The sequence below is a fragment of the Chinchilla lanigera genome, unplaced genomic scaffold, assembly GCF_000276665.1.
Source record: "Chinchilla lanigera isolate Chin_1 unplaced genomic scaffold, ChiLan1.0 scaffold00187, whole genome shotgun sequence".
Lineage (NCBI taxonomy): Eukaryota > Metazoa > Chordata > Mammalia > Rodentia > Chinchillidae > Chinchilla > Chinchilla lanigera.
The window spans coordinates 687,086-701,544 of record NW_004955588.1 but is presented as its reverse complement, the minus strand read 5'-3'; the positions used below and the strand labels follow the sequence as shown (position 1 = coordinate 701,544).

The following is a 14,459-nucleotide window of genomic DNA, read 5'->3' as shown; positions in this document are numbered from 1 at the left end:
TGGAAGATGTTGGGATACCATTTCATCATCCTGAAAACTGAAAATATAAAGGGAAAAAATCAAAGTGTTTATCTTGCCTTCCCCTAGGAATTTGCCTTGGGATAATGAAGTGATAAGAAAAAGTTCTTTATAAAATTCCAGCTAGTAAATTCAAGTGAATGATGGAATTTGAACAGCACCAATTTGTAGCCTACAATGACAAATGAATCCTAGTCGTGCTCATCACTAACACTAACACCAACACCACTGAATGGAAGACTAGAATAGAACCTTGTAGCAGACTGACCCCAGACTGATAAACCTTATCCCACCAGATGATCTTCACATCATAAAAGGAGGGACAATCTGATATTATGTGCCTCCTAATGAAATGCAGTAGAAAGTATACAATACCCAGAAAGTATTCTACCCAGAAAAATCAAAATGATCTGGGTATGGTGGTATATACCTGTATTCTCGGCATTTTGAGAGACTTGAGGCAGAAGCCCAACCTGCACAGCTTAATGAGAAACTTAGGGAAACCCTGTCTCAAAATAAAAAATTAAAAAAGAGCAAAGAGCCAGGCATGATGGCACACACCTATAATCTCAGCACGCGGGAGGCTGAGGCAGGAGGACTACTGCGAGTTCGAGACCAACCTGGGCTACAAAGTGAGTTCAAGACCAACCTGAAGTGCAGAACGAGACTATGTCTCAAAAAAATAAAATAAAATATAATAAAATAAAAAAGGTATGGGGATGTAGCTCAGTGGAAAGGCCCTGGGTTTAATCTCTCTATTGAAAAAAAAAAAAAAAAAAGATGCAATAATAAAAAGAAAAAATAAAGAAAATTCTATAGAGCAAATGACCATGTTCCTTAACAAATAAATTGAGATGGAGACTATAGATTAAAAAAAAAAGTTTACTTAAAGAAAATTTAAAAACACATTAATGAAAATCAAATATAATACAGCATGTGGCCTATGTCGATCCTGATTTATTTGGAACCTACCACAGTGTGGCACATACCTATAATCCTAGCACATAGGAGGCTGAAGAAGGATTACAAGTTTGAAACCAGCCTGGGCTACATAGAGAGCTTAAGACTAGCCTGGACTACATAGCGAGATCCTGTCTCCAAAAAAATTTTAAAGGGGTGGGGGGCTTTGAACACTGACTAGATGTTTGATAGTATTAAAAGATTATTTTTAAATTTTAGGTGATAATGGCATTAGGGTCACATTAAAAGAGTCCTATGTTTTAGTTACACAGAAGTATTTACCATAAATACCAACATATTTATCGATAAAGTGATACAATGAATGTCTACACCATAGTAGTTCAGAGTGGGTGAGTTGGTGGTATTATTACCAATTTCTGACTCCAGAGTGGGTTCTTTTTACCTCTCCAATTTGTAGAACCGATAACAGAGCATCAGTTGAGCAGCAAAGGAGACTCTTATTCTTGGCCAAGAATAGAAGTTGCAAATAAAATTCACAAATCAACTTTCACCCTGTTGGAGGTCCATGAGTTAAAGATACAGGGTAAAAGAAATGAAGAGGAGGGATAGACCAGCAAAGAGGGGCAGTCATGTCTTTTTCTTGTCATGACAATTGCCAACTGTTCTGGTACTAGAGAGTGTGTCATTATCAAAGATAATTAAGATTAAAGCAGAGCAGAAATTCAACTAGGTCAAACAAAACTGGTGGAGGGAGCCAGCCTGGTAGCACACCTGTAATCCTAGCACTCTGGGAAGCAGAGGCAGGAGAATTGAGCCCAACTTGGGCAATTTATCAGCTCACCAAGATTCTTTTGTAAAATAAAAATAAAATAAATAATAAATAAAAGCTGGAAGCTGGGTGTGGTGGCGCACACCTGTAATCCCAGCACTTGGGAGTCTGAGGCAGGAGGATTGCTGCAAGTTCAAGACCAGCCTGGGCTACAAAGTGAGCTCATGGCCAGCCTGAACTATATAGTGAGACCCTGTCTCAAAAAGACAAAAAAAAAAAACAAAAAAAAACACAAAACCTGGTGTTCCAGTTATCTAGTGCTATGTAACAAACCATATCAAAACTTTCGACTTAGCTGGGTGCAGTGGCTCTAATCCAGCCACTGAGGAGGCTAAGGCAGAAAGATCACAAGTTTAAGACCAGCCTGAGCAACTGAGTGAGACCCTGATTCAAGATAAAAAGGGCTGGGCATATAGCTAGGGTTCAATCCTCAGTACAGAAAACAAACACAAAATTTAGCAGCTTGAAACAATGACATTATGTTTGCTCACAGAGCTGTAGATTGCAGAGGGCTCAGGGGGCCCAGCTAGCCTTCGTTCCACTCAGTGCTGACAGGGGCTGCAGAATCACAACTCACTCACTCACATGTAGGACCATTCCTGCTGGCTGTCACTTGCAAACTCAGCTGGGTTCCAGTCAGAACACTTACCTGTGACCTTTTCCCGTGGTTGGCTGGTCCCTTACAACACAGTGGCTGGCTTCCAGCAAGTGCATGGAGAGAGCAAAAAGGAAAGGTGACCCCTTCTGATCTGGACTTGGAAGCCATAAAACATCACTCCCACCACAAGCCATTCATTGAGGAAAAGTCACAGAGGCCTTCCCAGCAAAGGACAGGAACTGGGCCCTACCTCTCAACAGTGAGGTAACAGATTCTGAAATAGTACGTGGAACCAGAAATGTTTTGTGGCCATATTTGAAAAATACAAACTCATATGTAGGAATTGGTGGGGGGGGGCAGTGCTAGGGTTGAACACAGAGCCATACACATGTGAAGCACATGCTCTACCATCGGGCTACACCCCCAGCTCCAGGAATAGCTTTTCTTTTAAATTAAAAAAACTAATAACAGAAAGCTTCTGGCACTAGAAACAAAGATATACTATATAACTGCATTGTTTGAAACAGTGTATAGTATTATAGGTGGAGGATGAGAATTAACTAAAGAGTATAATGTCCAACAGGCCTGGCCTACAGTACCAGCACTGAGGGAGGCTGAGGCAGGAAAATCAAAACTTGAAGTCTCATCACAGTCATTTAGCAAGACCTTGTCTCAAGTCTAAATTTTAAAAGGCTTAGCTAAGTGGTAGAGTGCCCTTGGGTTCAATCCCCAGTAATACACACACACACACACACACACACACACACACACACACACACACATATACACGGAGTATAAAGCTCAGAAACAAGTCCAACTATACAAGGTAACTTAGTATATAAAAAAAGTATATGACATGTATGATGGGGTGGGAGTATACCTCAGTGATATAGCCCTTATCTAGTGTACATGAGGCTCCACATTCAATTCCTAGCACTGCACATGGAAAAAATATAGATAAAACTGTAAACTGGGCATGATGGCACATGCTTGTAATCCCAGTACTCAGAGGCTGAGTCAGAAGGATTGCAAATTCAAGCCCAGCCTAGGCAGCTAGCAAGTAAATGAGACCCTGTCTCAAAATTAAAAATTCAAAAAAGGGCCAGGGATGTATTAGTATTGCCCATGTTTTTAAAATTCAATCCCCAGTGCCAGAAATACCATGTGCTTTTTGCGGGCATGGAGGGGTGCTGGGGATTAAATCCAGGCTTGTTCTACCATTGAGGTATAGTCCCAGCTTTTTTTATTTTTTATTTTGAGACAGGGTCTTACTAAGTTGCTCAGGCTGGCCTCATCCTCCTGCCTCAGCCTCTTGTGTGGAGATGCACCACCACACCTGGCATACTGTATGTGTTCTTCTGAGCTCTTCCTGTTTCCTTTCCACTGCTCTATGACATCCTATCATACGAAGACACCACAACTTATCAAGCTACTGTTGAACATTTGAGTCATTTCCAGTTTTTGCTAACACAAGCATAGAGACTATAAACATTACTGCCTGTGTCTTCAGGGCATATGCCTACAAGTAGGATTACTGAGACATTCATATATACTGAGATATATTCAACTTCTGCAAGTAATATCGAATCTTTTTTTTTTAAATACCACTCCCATAGCAGTAGATGGGAGCTCCTGTCAGTCCATAGCTACGCCAACTCTCAATGTTGCCTAATTTAAAATTTTGCAAATTCACTGGGTGTGAAATGATCTTATTGTTTTAATTTCCATTTTCCTGGTTATTGTAGTAAATGACTTCTCCTATGTTTATGGGCCACTTCTGCTTCTTTTATGAAATTATTGTTTATTTCTTCTGCCATATTTTTAAAATTTGGTTACCTTTTCACTTTTTTATTTGTAGGAAGTCTTTATAAATTCCAGATCCCGATTCTTTGTCAGTTATATACCTTAAAAATATCTTATTTAGTCTTTAGAGCTGGAGGTATAGCTCAGGGGCACAGCACTTTCCTGGCAAGCATGAGGTCCTGAGTTTGACTGCCAGTACCAAAAAAAGATTTATACTTTGTCTTGTATTCCTTTTATAGTGATTTTTGGGTTTGATTTGGTTTGGTTTGGTTTGAAACAGAGTCTGGCTACATAGCTCAGGCTGGCCTTGAATTCACTATGTAGCTCAGGTTGTTCTCAAATTCTCATAGATGCTCCTGCCTCAGCCTCCTGAGTCCTGAGATTACAGGTGTGTGCCACCATAACCAGCACTATAGTGATTATTAAAATAAAATTAAATTTTTATATTAATGTTTCTGAATTTATCAACATTTACTTTTATGGTTATATTTTGTTTAATAAATTCACTTCTTTTTTTTTCCCCCCGGTCCTGGGAATCAAACTCATGACCTTGCACTTGCCAGGCAGGCGGTGTGCTGCTGAGTTAAATCCCCAGCCCAATAAATTCACTTCTCCTGTTAGCAGTTATTATACAATAATGCCTACATAAAAACTCTGAATCTAGACAGCCTAAATTCAAATTCTGGCTGTCTCAGCAATCCTACTTGTGGGCATATGCCTTAAAGATACAGGTAATATAGTTTACAGTCTTTGTGCTCACACTGGCAAAAACTGGAAACAACTCAAATGTGCAACAGTAGCTTGCCCAATAACCTTGGGCAAATTATTAACCTCTTAATGCCCCAGTCTCATCTGTAAAACGGGGTAATCATAACGCCTTTTTGGTGTCACTATGAAACAAGTAGGTAACATATATGAAACCCTTAGTGCTGTCCCTAGTATATATTAAGGTCTAAATAAATATTTGTTGTTATGGTTATCAGACTTTTTGGTGGTACTAGGAATTGAACCCAGGGCCTTTGCACTGAACTGTATCTCCAAATCTTCTTTATTTTTTATTTTGAGGCAAGGTCTGGCTAAGTTGTCCAAGCAAGACTCAAACTTCTAATCCTCTTGCCTCAGCCTCCCAAAGTGCAGATAATACTTATTTTTACTTTTCAGGGTAAGAACAGTGCCTTAGTCAGCTTTGTATCCACAGCTCCTAGCAAAATACCTGGCATGAATGAAGAGCTATGTTTTTCCCATTTCTAGTCTTTCCCCCCATTCAACACCTTCCACAATGCTGTCAAAATAATCTTTACATAGCTATGACACTTTCTCACCTCTTACTTAAACTTTCAAATATACTCTGTTCCTTGCAAATGTTTAAGCAGCAAAATTTACCCCAATTCTATATCCTGGATTCTGCTTCACACAGGTGGGGGGCAGTCCATCAGCCACTACCCATTCATACAAGAGCACTGCCAAGGTGTACACGGAGTCTAGGGCAGTGTTCAGGAGATGGACTCTGCAAGAAATTGCCGGCCTCTGGACTCAGAGGCCGGACCTGTGACTGGATGAGCCACTTCACCTCTCCAAATCTCAGTATCCTCATCTGTAAAATGGACAGAGTAACAGTGCCTGTGAGCATTACTTGAGGTGTCCAGTGTTTCGTATGATGTCTGACATACAATCAAGACCAAACACATTTTAGTTGTTATTAGAAAACCTTGTTCCCAGCTTATCCTTGTTCTCCCAGACAATATCCTAGGTTTCCCCAAGCCCCACACAGGTGGTTACCCACGGAGGATGTAAAGGGCCGTGGTGATGAGACCAGACATCATGTCTGCCTTGTTTACAAACATCACATTGTTAACAAAGAGCCTGGCGAAGTCAAGACTGCAAATATGATTTGGGGTACCACATCTTGCTATTCAGAACAAAATAAATCTATCCATTTAAGAGGGTGTCAGCTGGGGTGCAGTGGTGCACACCTGTAATGCTAGCACTCTGGGAGGCTAAGGCAGGGAAAGAAATGGCTGGGGAACAGAGCTCTGTGCGAAGTACTGGATTCAGTCCCCAGCACTGCAGGGGAGAAGGGAAGTGTCAATCTGGAGTCCAAGTCCTTCTTGAAATCGGATGCAAAACTTCTTCTGCAGGTGCATCTTTTTCACGGCAAAGGGTCCCACTGCTTTTATCTAATTCATAACCTAAAACGTCGTAACACAGGTAAGAACCCATGACCTATGCAGTTCTCTAAGAGTTTCCAGTGCTAGTCCAGCTCCCCCTGCGGGAATGAACGAGTCAAAATTCCAGCGTCCACCAAGTGCAAAATGGGGGTGGGCGGTGCACCCGCAACACCTTGGGAGGAAATAAAGCACACACGGAAAACCGAGGAACCCTAAAAGGGGAAGGCGTTTGGCTTAATGTGGTGCAACTGCTGAGGTTCTGAGATCTACCGAGAAGGAAGGGCAACCTATTTGCCTGTTGGTTGTGTTCGTGGGTTTTCTACGTTTGGCTGGGAGGGGCGAGATGGTTCAACTTGTTTTACATCAAATGGGAGTTGTATGAGTTTATAGTGAATTTCCATCGCTACCACCCATAATTTTCTAGTTATTCTATCATCCACTAATTCTTTTCTTCCGTCAGCGTTGTCGCGCGAAGGCCGATCTGAAACCGGAGGAGAGGGCACAAGACGACTAGAAAGCTCCACCGGCGGCCAAGCACGGGTTTGCGTCCTGCGGTCCCTTTAAGAGAAGAACCTCTTGGGACCGGCAGTCCCAACCGACCCTAGTTTTAACTGAAACCTAACCCGGACTTCCCCCTCTTGACTCAAATAAGACCAACTTTGGATTTTCCCTCCCCTGCTAACCAATCAGATTCTGTTACCAGGCAGACTTCAGCAGCCGCCTGTGCTAGCCGGCGCCTTCGGTCTCCGGGTAGCAGCAACAACCAATCACCAAGCAGGTCGTCCGTGTATCCAGGCAGATCGCGGCGACCACAGCCATTCACAAAAAGGAAAATAAAGCAACGCAGCAGCCCGCTGGGCCGGGGCCGTGGGGCTGGGCTGGAGTGAAGGTGGCTACGAGGTAGTTTCTCTTTCTCCCTTACCTTTATTTGTGCTTGTGTTGGAAGGCGACTGCTCAGAGGTAGGGAGGGGGCGATATGAGATGGGAAGCAATCAGAAAAAGATGCCGGCTGTATTTTCAACGGCCGCTTCACCCTTGTGCACGTGCCCCGAATCTAGGACCTCTTTCTCCCTGCCGGGCTCCCTCCGTCCAGCCCAGTAGTTCCGCTGCCCGAATCCCCCAGGCAGCAGCCAAGGATTGAAGGGCGGGGGGCTGGGAGGGGTGGGCGCGCGCCGGGATGGGCTGCTGTGGGCGATGACGTAGGCGGCGCCGTGAGGAGGGGGCGGCGCCGTGGGGAGGGGGCGGCGCCGTGGGGAGGGGGCGGCGCCGTGGAGAGGCCTGGCGAGATTAGGCCCTGAGAACTTGGGCCTGGTCCCCACCCCAAGCGTGGAAGGCCAGAATCTGTTCGTATCCTTCCTGACCTGTCAGGCGCAGTCATGATGAAGAGTATGTGAGAGATGTGGAGAACTTTGTTTTGTGTTTGCTGTTTGGGGGTGCAGCATGGGGGTCAGAGGAGAAATGAACCCATCTTTCTCCCGTAGATTTCCAATCGCCCTTCTCTTCCTTTACATTTGGAGACTTCAGAAAGGTGGGGCAGGTAGACCTCTTTGGGTATAGATGGGCCTGGTGAAATAATGGAATAATTTCTAATTTTCGAAAAAGGCAGAAGTGGTGAGAAAAGATCACTGGGAAGATTTGGAGGCTTTGGGTCTGCTTCTCCGTCTTTGTGGGTAGAGAGGAGAACTGCCCTGAGGTCTTGGGAGAAGACCATAGTAAGTTACATTTCATGCTCTGTCCCCTCTCAGCTCTAGCCTTATGCTGGAATGGCCGAAGATGAGCCTGATGCTAAAAGCCCCAAGACTGGGGCAAGGGCGTCCCAAAGTGGTACTGAGTCTGGGGAACCCACCACCCTTCTTCAAAGGCTCCGAGGTACCATTTCGTAAGTACCTGTTACCCCTCTAAATCCTCTTCGAGACCTCTGGATAGATCCCAATAGCACTTCACTTCCTCTGGAGATGAGCTGCCTCTCCGCAGCCGGGTGCCTTAGAGAGAGGTAGACTTCTGGTCCTGACAGCAATTCTTGAGGCCCTCCTACGCATTTTAGCGCGCGAACACACAACAATCCAAAAAGGGATGGGAAAACCTTGTGTGTGACCTCCAGCTTTCTCTTGTCCACAGCAAGGCCGTGCAGAACAAAGTAGAAGGAATCCTGGTAAGCACTTCGGGAAGAGGGCAGTGAAGGATGGCATTGGTCAGGGGGGTGGGGACGGTGCGGATGATGTGGGTAGATGAAGGTTTATGTGGGAGAGGCACTGTTATCAAAAGATAGTTGGCTTTGGACTGGGTGTCAGGAGGAGCAAAAGAGCTCAAGCCTAGCCTGGGCGACTTAGATCCTGTGTCGCAATAGGGCTGAGGAGGTAGCTCAGTACAAAGGCCCTGGATTCAGTCCCCAGTACCACGTAGAAAAAAAAAATCATTAGCTTGGCAATTTGCTCCCAGTGTGAGCTTCTTACTTTATTCTCTGAGGCCTCTGTATAGCATCCCAGTACAGCAGACGGTGATCCTTCTGCTCCCCCTCCCTCCATGGTATCCCATGGGGATGGAACCCTGGGCCTAGTGCATGCTAAGCAAGTGCTCTGCTACTGAGCTACAGCTTCATCCTCTTTTTTTTTTTTTTTTTTTTTTTGAGACAGGGTCTTGCTTTGTAGTTCAGGCTGTTCTTGAACGCACTATGTAGCTCAGGCTGGCCTTGAACCTGTGGTGATCCTCCTGCCACAGCCTCTCAAGTGCTGGGGTTACGGGCATGCACCACCAAGCCCAGCCTCAAATCATTTTTAAAGTCCATTTTCAATCTGAGAACCTCTAAGGTCAGCTGGATTTTGTGGTGCAAATCAAAGGGCCCTACATTAGGTCCTTCTTGACCTTATTATGTCTCCTGCCTCTGTTCTCTCTTACCTCAGCAAGATGTACAGAAATTCTCAGACAACGACAAGCTGTATCTCTACCTTCAGCTCCCCTCAGGACCCAGCACTGGTGACAAAAGGTAGGTTTGGTGGCAGTGTTTTAAATATCAAAGGTCCAGCGTCTCAGAGATCACCTCACTGGAAAGGGCGAGGTGAGTAGCAAGACTCGTAGCTATTGTCGTGGGGCAAGAAGAAAGGCTGTGCCCTGGCTTAGTTTAGCAAGGAAAGGTAGATTCTGGGTGAACTAATTTGGCCCAGCGCTATTGAAGTGGTAGTCTGAAGAACAAGGACAGCTGTTGGGCCTCAGTAATGCTTGTCTCTTTTACTTCTCTTTCAGCTCAGAGCCAAGCACACTCAGCAGTGAGGAGTACATGTATGCCTACAGGTGGATCCGCAACCACCTGGAAGAGCACACGGACACCTGTTTACCAAAGCAGAGTGTTTATGATGCTTATCGGTGGGTGAAGGGTGGGTGCCTGAGTTGGTGGGCCTAGCCCCTTACCCCTGCAGAATTCTGCCTTGATAGAGGCTTTGTTTTGTTTTGTTTTTTGATACTTTGAACTGAATCCAGGGCCTCTGTACTGAGCTACTCCCCCAGCGCTTTCTTATTTTTAATATTGAAACAAGGTCACTAAATTGCCTAGGCTGGGCTTAAATAACTTGTGATCCTTCTGCCTCAGCCTCCCGGAGTGCTAGGATTATAGGCGTGCACCACCATGCCCATCTTAGAGCCTATCTTTTTAAAGAGTTCCCCACACTTGATTCCTAGGAACCCTCTGAACCCACTCAAAGCCTTTCCTCTATCTTTCTCTCTGCCCCTCACTCATTCAGTAAGTACTGCGAGAGTCTTGCCTGTTGCCGCCCACTCAGTACAGCCAACTTTGGCAAAATCATCAGAGAGATCTTCCCTGATATCAAGGCCCGAAGGCTTGGTGGCCGCGGCCAGTCCAAGTATCCTTGACTGGAGAGGTTGGGGCTGGAGAACCTGGGTAAGAAAGCATAGGATGCACAGGGCCAGGAGCAGAGATAGCCTAACCTGGCTCAGGGGTTTGGAAAGCCCGAGTGTTGGCTGCTCCTTAACATGTGTCAGATACTGCTACAGTGGTATACGGAGGAAGACGTTGGTGTCTATGCCACCCCTACCTGGACTTGACTTAAAGAGTTCTGAGAGTGTAAGTAGCAACCCTCCAACTCCACTCTTTGCTCTCAGATAAAAGTCAGAGGTCTGTGGGACATGTTTTGAGGGCTGACACAGTTTAGGTCATTCTCTATATTTTGTGTGCTTTTCTGCCTATACTGTGGCCAAGGCAGAGGAGAAAGAGAGTTCGTGGGCTTCTGGGTTGGGGTGGTTAGAGACTGTTCCCATCTCCAGCCTGGTCTCTGCTTCGGTCACTATGGCAGTAGTTGGGGGGGTGTCTTTAGTTTGGAGTGTGATTGGACGTGTCCTTCCCCCACCACAGCCAGAAATGGGCCCAGAAGTAACCCCAGCACCTCGGGATGAACTGGTAGAGGCAGCCTGTGCTCTGACCTGTGACTGGGCAGAGCGAATCCTGAAACGGTCCTTCAGTTCCATTGTTGAGGTTGCCCGCTTCCTGCTGCAACAGCATCTCATCTCTGCCCGATCTGCACATGCCCATGTGCTTAAGGCCATGGGGCTTGCTGGTGGGTGGATCCTCTCTTATGTCTGAAAAATGCTCAGGCCCTTTCAGCTTTCACCTTGGAATCACCTTCTATTCCTGGAGACCCTTCCCTGACTGTCCCAGCAGCCTGGCCGTTACAATTACCTCACTCCTCCATTCCTCAGTTCCCCTCCCCCTTAGTCTGTTACCTTTTCTGGCACCTCTGCAGAAGAGGATGAACATGCCCCTCGAGAACGGTCATCTAAGTCCAAGAATGGTGTAGAGAACGTGGAGGGGGGAGCCCACAAGAAACCAGAGAGACCAGCCCAGGTAAGGAGCCTGATCTGACTGCACCTGGCCACAGGCTTAGTATACCCTTCCGTTGGTGGGTCCGCTGCTTTCTCATCCCTTGTGCCTCCCTTGCCTGTTTTCTTGGATACACAGTCTTCACCTTACTGTGATCATCTTTCTTTTTTAGCCTCCTAAGGAGCCAGAAGCCCGGGCTGGCACTAGCCCTTCTGCGCGTGGAGAGCGGAAGAAGAGTGTAATCGAAAGCTTGCCTCCAGCAGCCAGTAACCCACAGGTTAATGTCCTAGTGGCCCGGCTGCCTCTGCTCCTCCCCCGAGCCCCTCGCTTACTTATTCCGCCAATCCAAGTCACTTCACCTATCCTGGCCCCGAAGCTTTCTTCAGGCACCCTGAAAGTAGCTACACTGCCTCTGCCCAATAGGGCTGGGGGACCCCAGGCGGCTATGCCCATCATTAACATGATCTTACCAACTGTTCCTGCTTTGCCTGGGCCCGGGCCCGGACCAGGGCCAGGACCAGGGCCAGGACCAGGGCCAGGACCAGGACCAAGACCAGGGCGAGCTCCACCTGGAAGACTAACTCATCCCCAGGCCACGGAGAACAGGGAGGTAGGCATAGGTGCTGACCCAGGACCCCACGAAAAGGGTGTCAAGAGGACAGCAGAAGTACCTGTCAGTGAGGCCAGTGGCCAGGATCTGCCAGCTAAAGCAGCAAAGCAGGATACAGAGGATCCAGCAAGTGATGCCAAAAGAAAACGGGGGCGCCCCCGAAAAAAGTCAGGTGGAAGTGGGGAAAGAAATTCCACCCCTGAGAAGTCAGCAACAGCCATGGACTCTGCCCAGTCCTCAAGGTTACCATGGGAGACTTGGGGCCTAGGAGAGGAAAGCAACTCCACTGGAGGAGTAGAAAGGCCAGGGCCAGTGCAAGAGGCTGAGCAGGGGGCAGTACATGCCCAAGGTCAGGGTGATGGTGCTGTTTCTAAAGGAGGAAGGGGGCCTAGTTCCCGGCAAGCCAAAGAAGCAGAAGATAAAATTCCTGTCATCACCCCCAAAGTGAGTGTCATCAGGGGCAGTAGAAGCCAAAAGGAAGCTCTTCAGGTGGTAAAGGGAGGGGCAGACACTGCAGCACAGGGTAATAAAGGCTTAAAGGGGCATGTGCTTCAAAGTTCCTTAACTCGTGAGTGTAAAGACCCTAAAGCAACACCCCCATGACAGGCAGGTCCATAGGGTAGTGTCCATATCCATATGTTAACCACGTGACTGCCTGGTAGAGGCCTTTCTCTGTACTTGATTCTCATTCAGCTATTCCTTCCCTACGGAAGTCCATTCTCTGTGCAGACTGCTGAATCACCCAGTCTTACATAGTGCCTGGTGGCAGCCTCTGACCTTCCCAGCTCAATACTTTGGCTCTGGTGTAACCAATAAATCCATAGTAACCTAACCTGCATCCCTGTGCCCTCCTGTGGGAAGATAGGCATGGGGTAAGTATGGTGAGTGTTATAGGTTAGGGGTCTTCTGGTTTTCAGTCATCGAAAACCTAACTCAGAATGGCTTACAATAAAAAGGATGTATTGTCTTATGAACTGAAAAGGCCACAAGTAGTGCTGGCTCCAGGTGAAGCTTGATTCAACTGTTCAGAATGACTCTAGATATCTAAATGATTTCTAATCTCACTGTTCCACCTAATGTAAAATCACCTTAAGTCTGGGCCACCTCATACCTGCCAGCACTCCTGGATTACATGTTTGTCCAATTATGTGTAACCACGAATCCTAGCAAAAGTCTGAAGATTCGCAGTGATTAGGCCAGCCTGAGTCAACCAGTGAGGCCAGGAAGATGGGATGTTAATGTGCTTGTTCTACATCACAGACTTTTGCAGATCAGAGTCCTTGCACGCACAGGTTCCCCAGATGGAGACTAGGCTGGGAGTTTGCTGGGAGGCACTGCCTCCTCGCTGCAGCTATGAAGTGCATTGAGGTTCTAGATTGCTTGGCTGAGATCAGCTCAGTCTGCTCCCTTTTTCCTCAGTCTTGCATTTCCCCTTACTGCAGCTGTAACTGTTCCCTCTTGTTCTGTTCTAGTCTCAAGGAAGGAGAGGGAAGTCATTTTCTTTTCAGGGTCTCTCTCAGTTTAGCTTAGATGACAACACTTTTTTCCACCTACATCTCAGACATCGAGTTCCTTCCTTTTCCTATTTCTGAATTTTCACTTTTTCATTCCTGCTTCCCTATCCCCCAGTCTACTACCGCTTTCACCACCTGGAGTGAAAGATTTCTTTCCTAGTCATTTCATTAAATTCATTCTATATCTACCAGGTGTCAGTGTCTTGTCATACATGTGTCAGGACTTTGCCAGGACTGTGGGGTTTAGGCCAAATGTATGGAAAGAGGTAGGTCTGGAGCCAGAACGTACCAATGGGAAGGGGATTCCGACCCTCCAGGTGTGTCCTTGGGAAAAGCAGTAAAAAAAACCCGTATTTATTGAGGACCTACTTTAGGGTAGCTTATGTCAGGGAATCTTGGCTCTTCCCAAGAAACATACTTTCCTTCAGGGAGATATCACGCATTTGTCCATTTATTTCCACTACCACAGATTTTTTAAAATTATAATATATGATACTTGCTATCTATAAAGAATATATAGCATGAATAAATTATGAAAGACAATGAGCACCTATGACCACCACTCAATTTATACATTAAAATTAGAAATACCATTGAGTTTGTGTTCCTCTCTATTCCTGTCCCCTTGCTGCTGCTTAAAGGTAACCACTGTCCTTAATTTTATGTTTATTAATGACTTGTTATGTGTGTATATATATATATATATTAATCATATATGTATATATTCTTTTAAAATGATTGGTTTTGCTTGTTTTCTGGCTTTTCAAAAGCATTATACATTACTAGTCCCTTGAAGTTTGTTTTTTTGCACTTACCACTGTTTCTAAGATTCATCCATGCTGTTGTAATAGCTGTGATTTGTTCATTTTCATCTGTGTAATATTCTGTCAAGTGCATAAACCACATGTTATTTGGCCAGTCACCTATCAATGGATATTTGGGCTATTTCCAGTTTCTCACTGTTACAAACAATGCTGCTATGAACATTCCTGTACATGTTAGTGCCTTTGTTTTTAGTAAGATTTCTGAGGAAGTTTCCAAGGTGGTTCTTTTAGTCTGTATACTCTCTGAGTTGGGAACTGTCCTCTTGTCCTATCCTCTGGAAGAGTTTACATCAGAGTGAAATGTACTGTTCCTTGAATATCTGGTAAAACTTAACTTGTAAAACCA

The 14,459-nt window shown here is 45.7% G+C and overlaps 1 protein-coding gene and 1 long non-coding RNA gene across 8 annotated transcripts in view; one reads left to right on the top strand and one right to left on the bottom strand.

Annotated features, from left to right (window-relative positions):
* Window positions 1-7,336, bottom strand: part of LOC102003300 — a 25,902-nt gene extending 18,566 nt beyond the window's left edge. Inside the window, exon 1 of the long non-coding RNA XR_001232529.1 lies at window positions 7,260-7,336. This is a non-coding gene — a long non-coding RNA (uncharacterized LOC102003300). The remainder of the gene's footprint in view (window positions 1-7,259) is intronic.
* Rfx5 (regulatory factor X, 5 (influences HLA class II expression)) lies at window positions 5,849-14,459 on the top strand. 7 transcript variants are annotated; one of them, XM_005414520.2, is made up of 11 exons: window positions 5,851-6,377; window positions 6,798-7,237; window positions 8,083-8,216; window positions 8,456-8,489; window positions 9,238-9,320; window positions 9,578-9,697; window positions 10,072-10,191; window positions 10,331-10,412; window positions 10,701-10,902; window positions 11,089-11,189; window positions 11,338-14,459. In XM_005414520.2, exons 3-11 carry the CDS (start codon window positions 8,101-8,103, stop codon window positions 12,376-12,378), a joined length of 1,899 nt encoding a protein of 632 aa, XP_005414577.1. In that variant the 5' UTR covers window positions 5,851-6,377; window positions 6,798-7,237; window positions 8,083-8,100; the 3' UTR covers window positions 12,379-14,459. The 7 variants fall into 7 exon arrangements, with proteins under 7 accessions (XP_013365377.1, XP_005414579.1, XP_005414577.1 ...); XM_005414519.2 differs by having other exon boundaries at window positions 5,851-6,634; XM_013509923.1 differs by having other exon boundaries at window positions 5,849-7,237; window positions 8,083-8,206; window positions 8,460-8,489.

Bases quoted from the DNA above. Each gene is read 5' to 3' on its own strand.
- Rfx5 (XM_005414522.2), top strand. From the start codon at position 8,101: ATGGCCGAAGATGAGCCTGATGCTAAAAGCCCCAAGACTGGGGCAAGG. The intron at 8,490-9,237 runs GTAAGCACTTCG...CTCTTACCTCAG, and splicing joins ACAAAGTAGAAGGAATCCTG to CAAGATGTACAGAAATTCTC. The intron at 10,192-10,330 runs GTATCCTTGACT...AACATGTGTCAG, and splicing joins GGTGGCCGCGGCCAGTCCAA to ATACTGCTACAGTGGTATAC.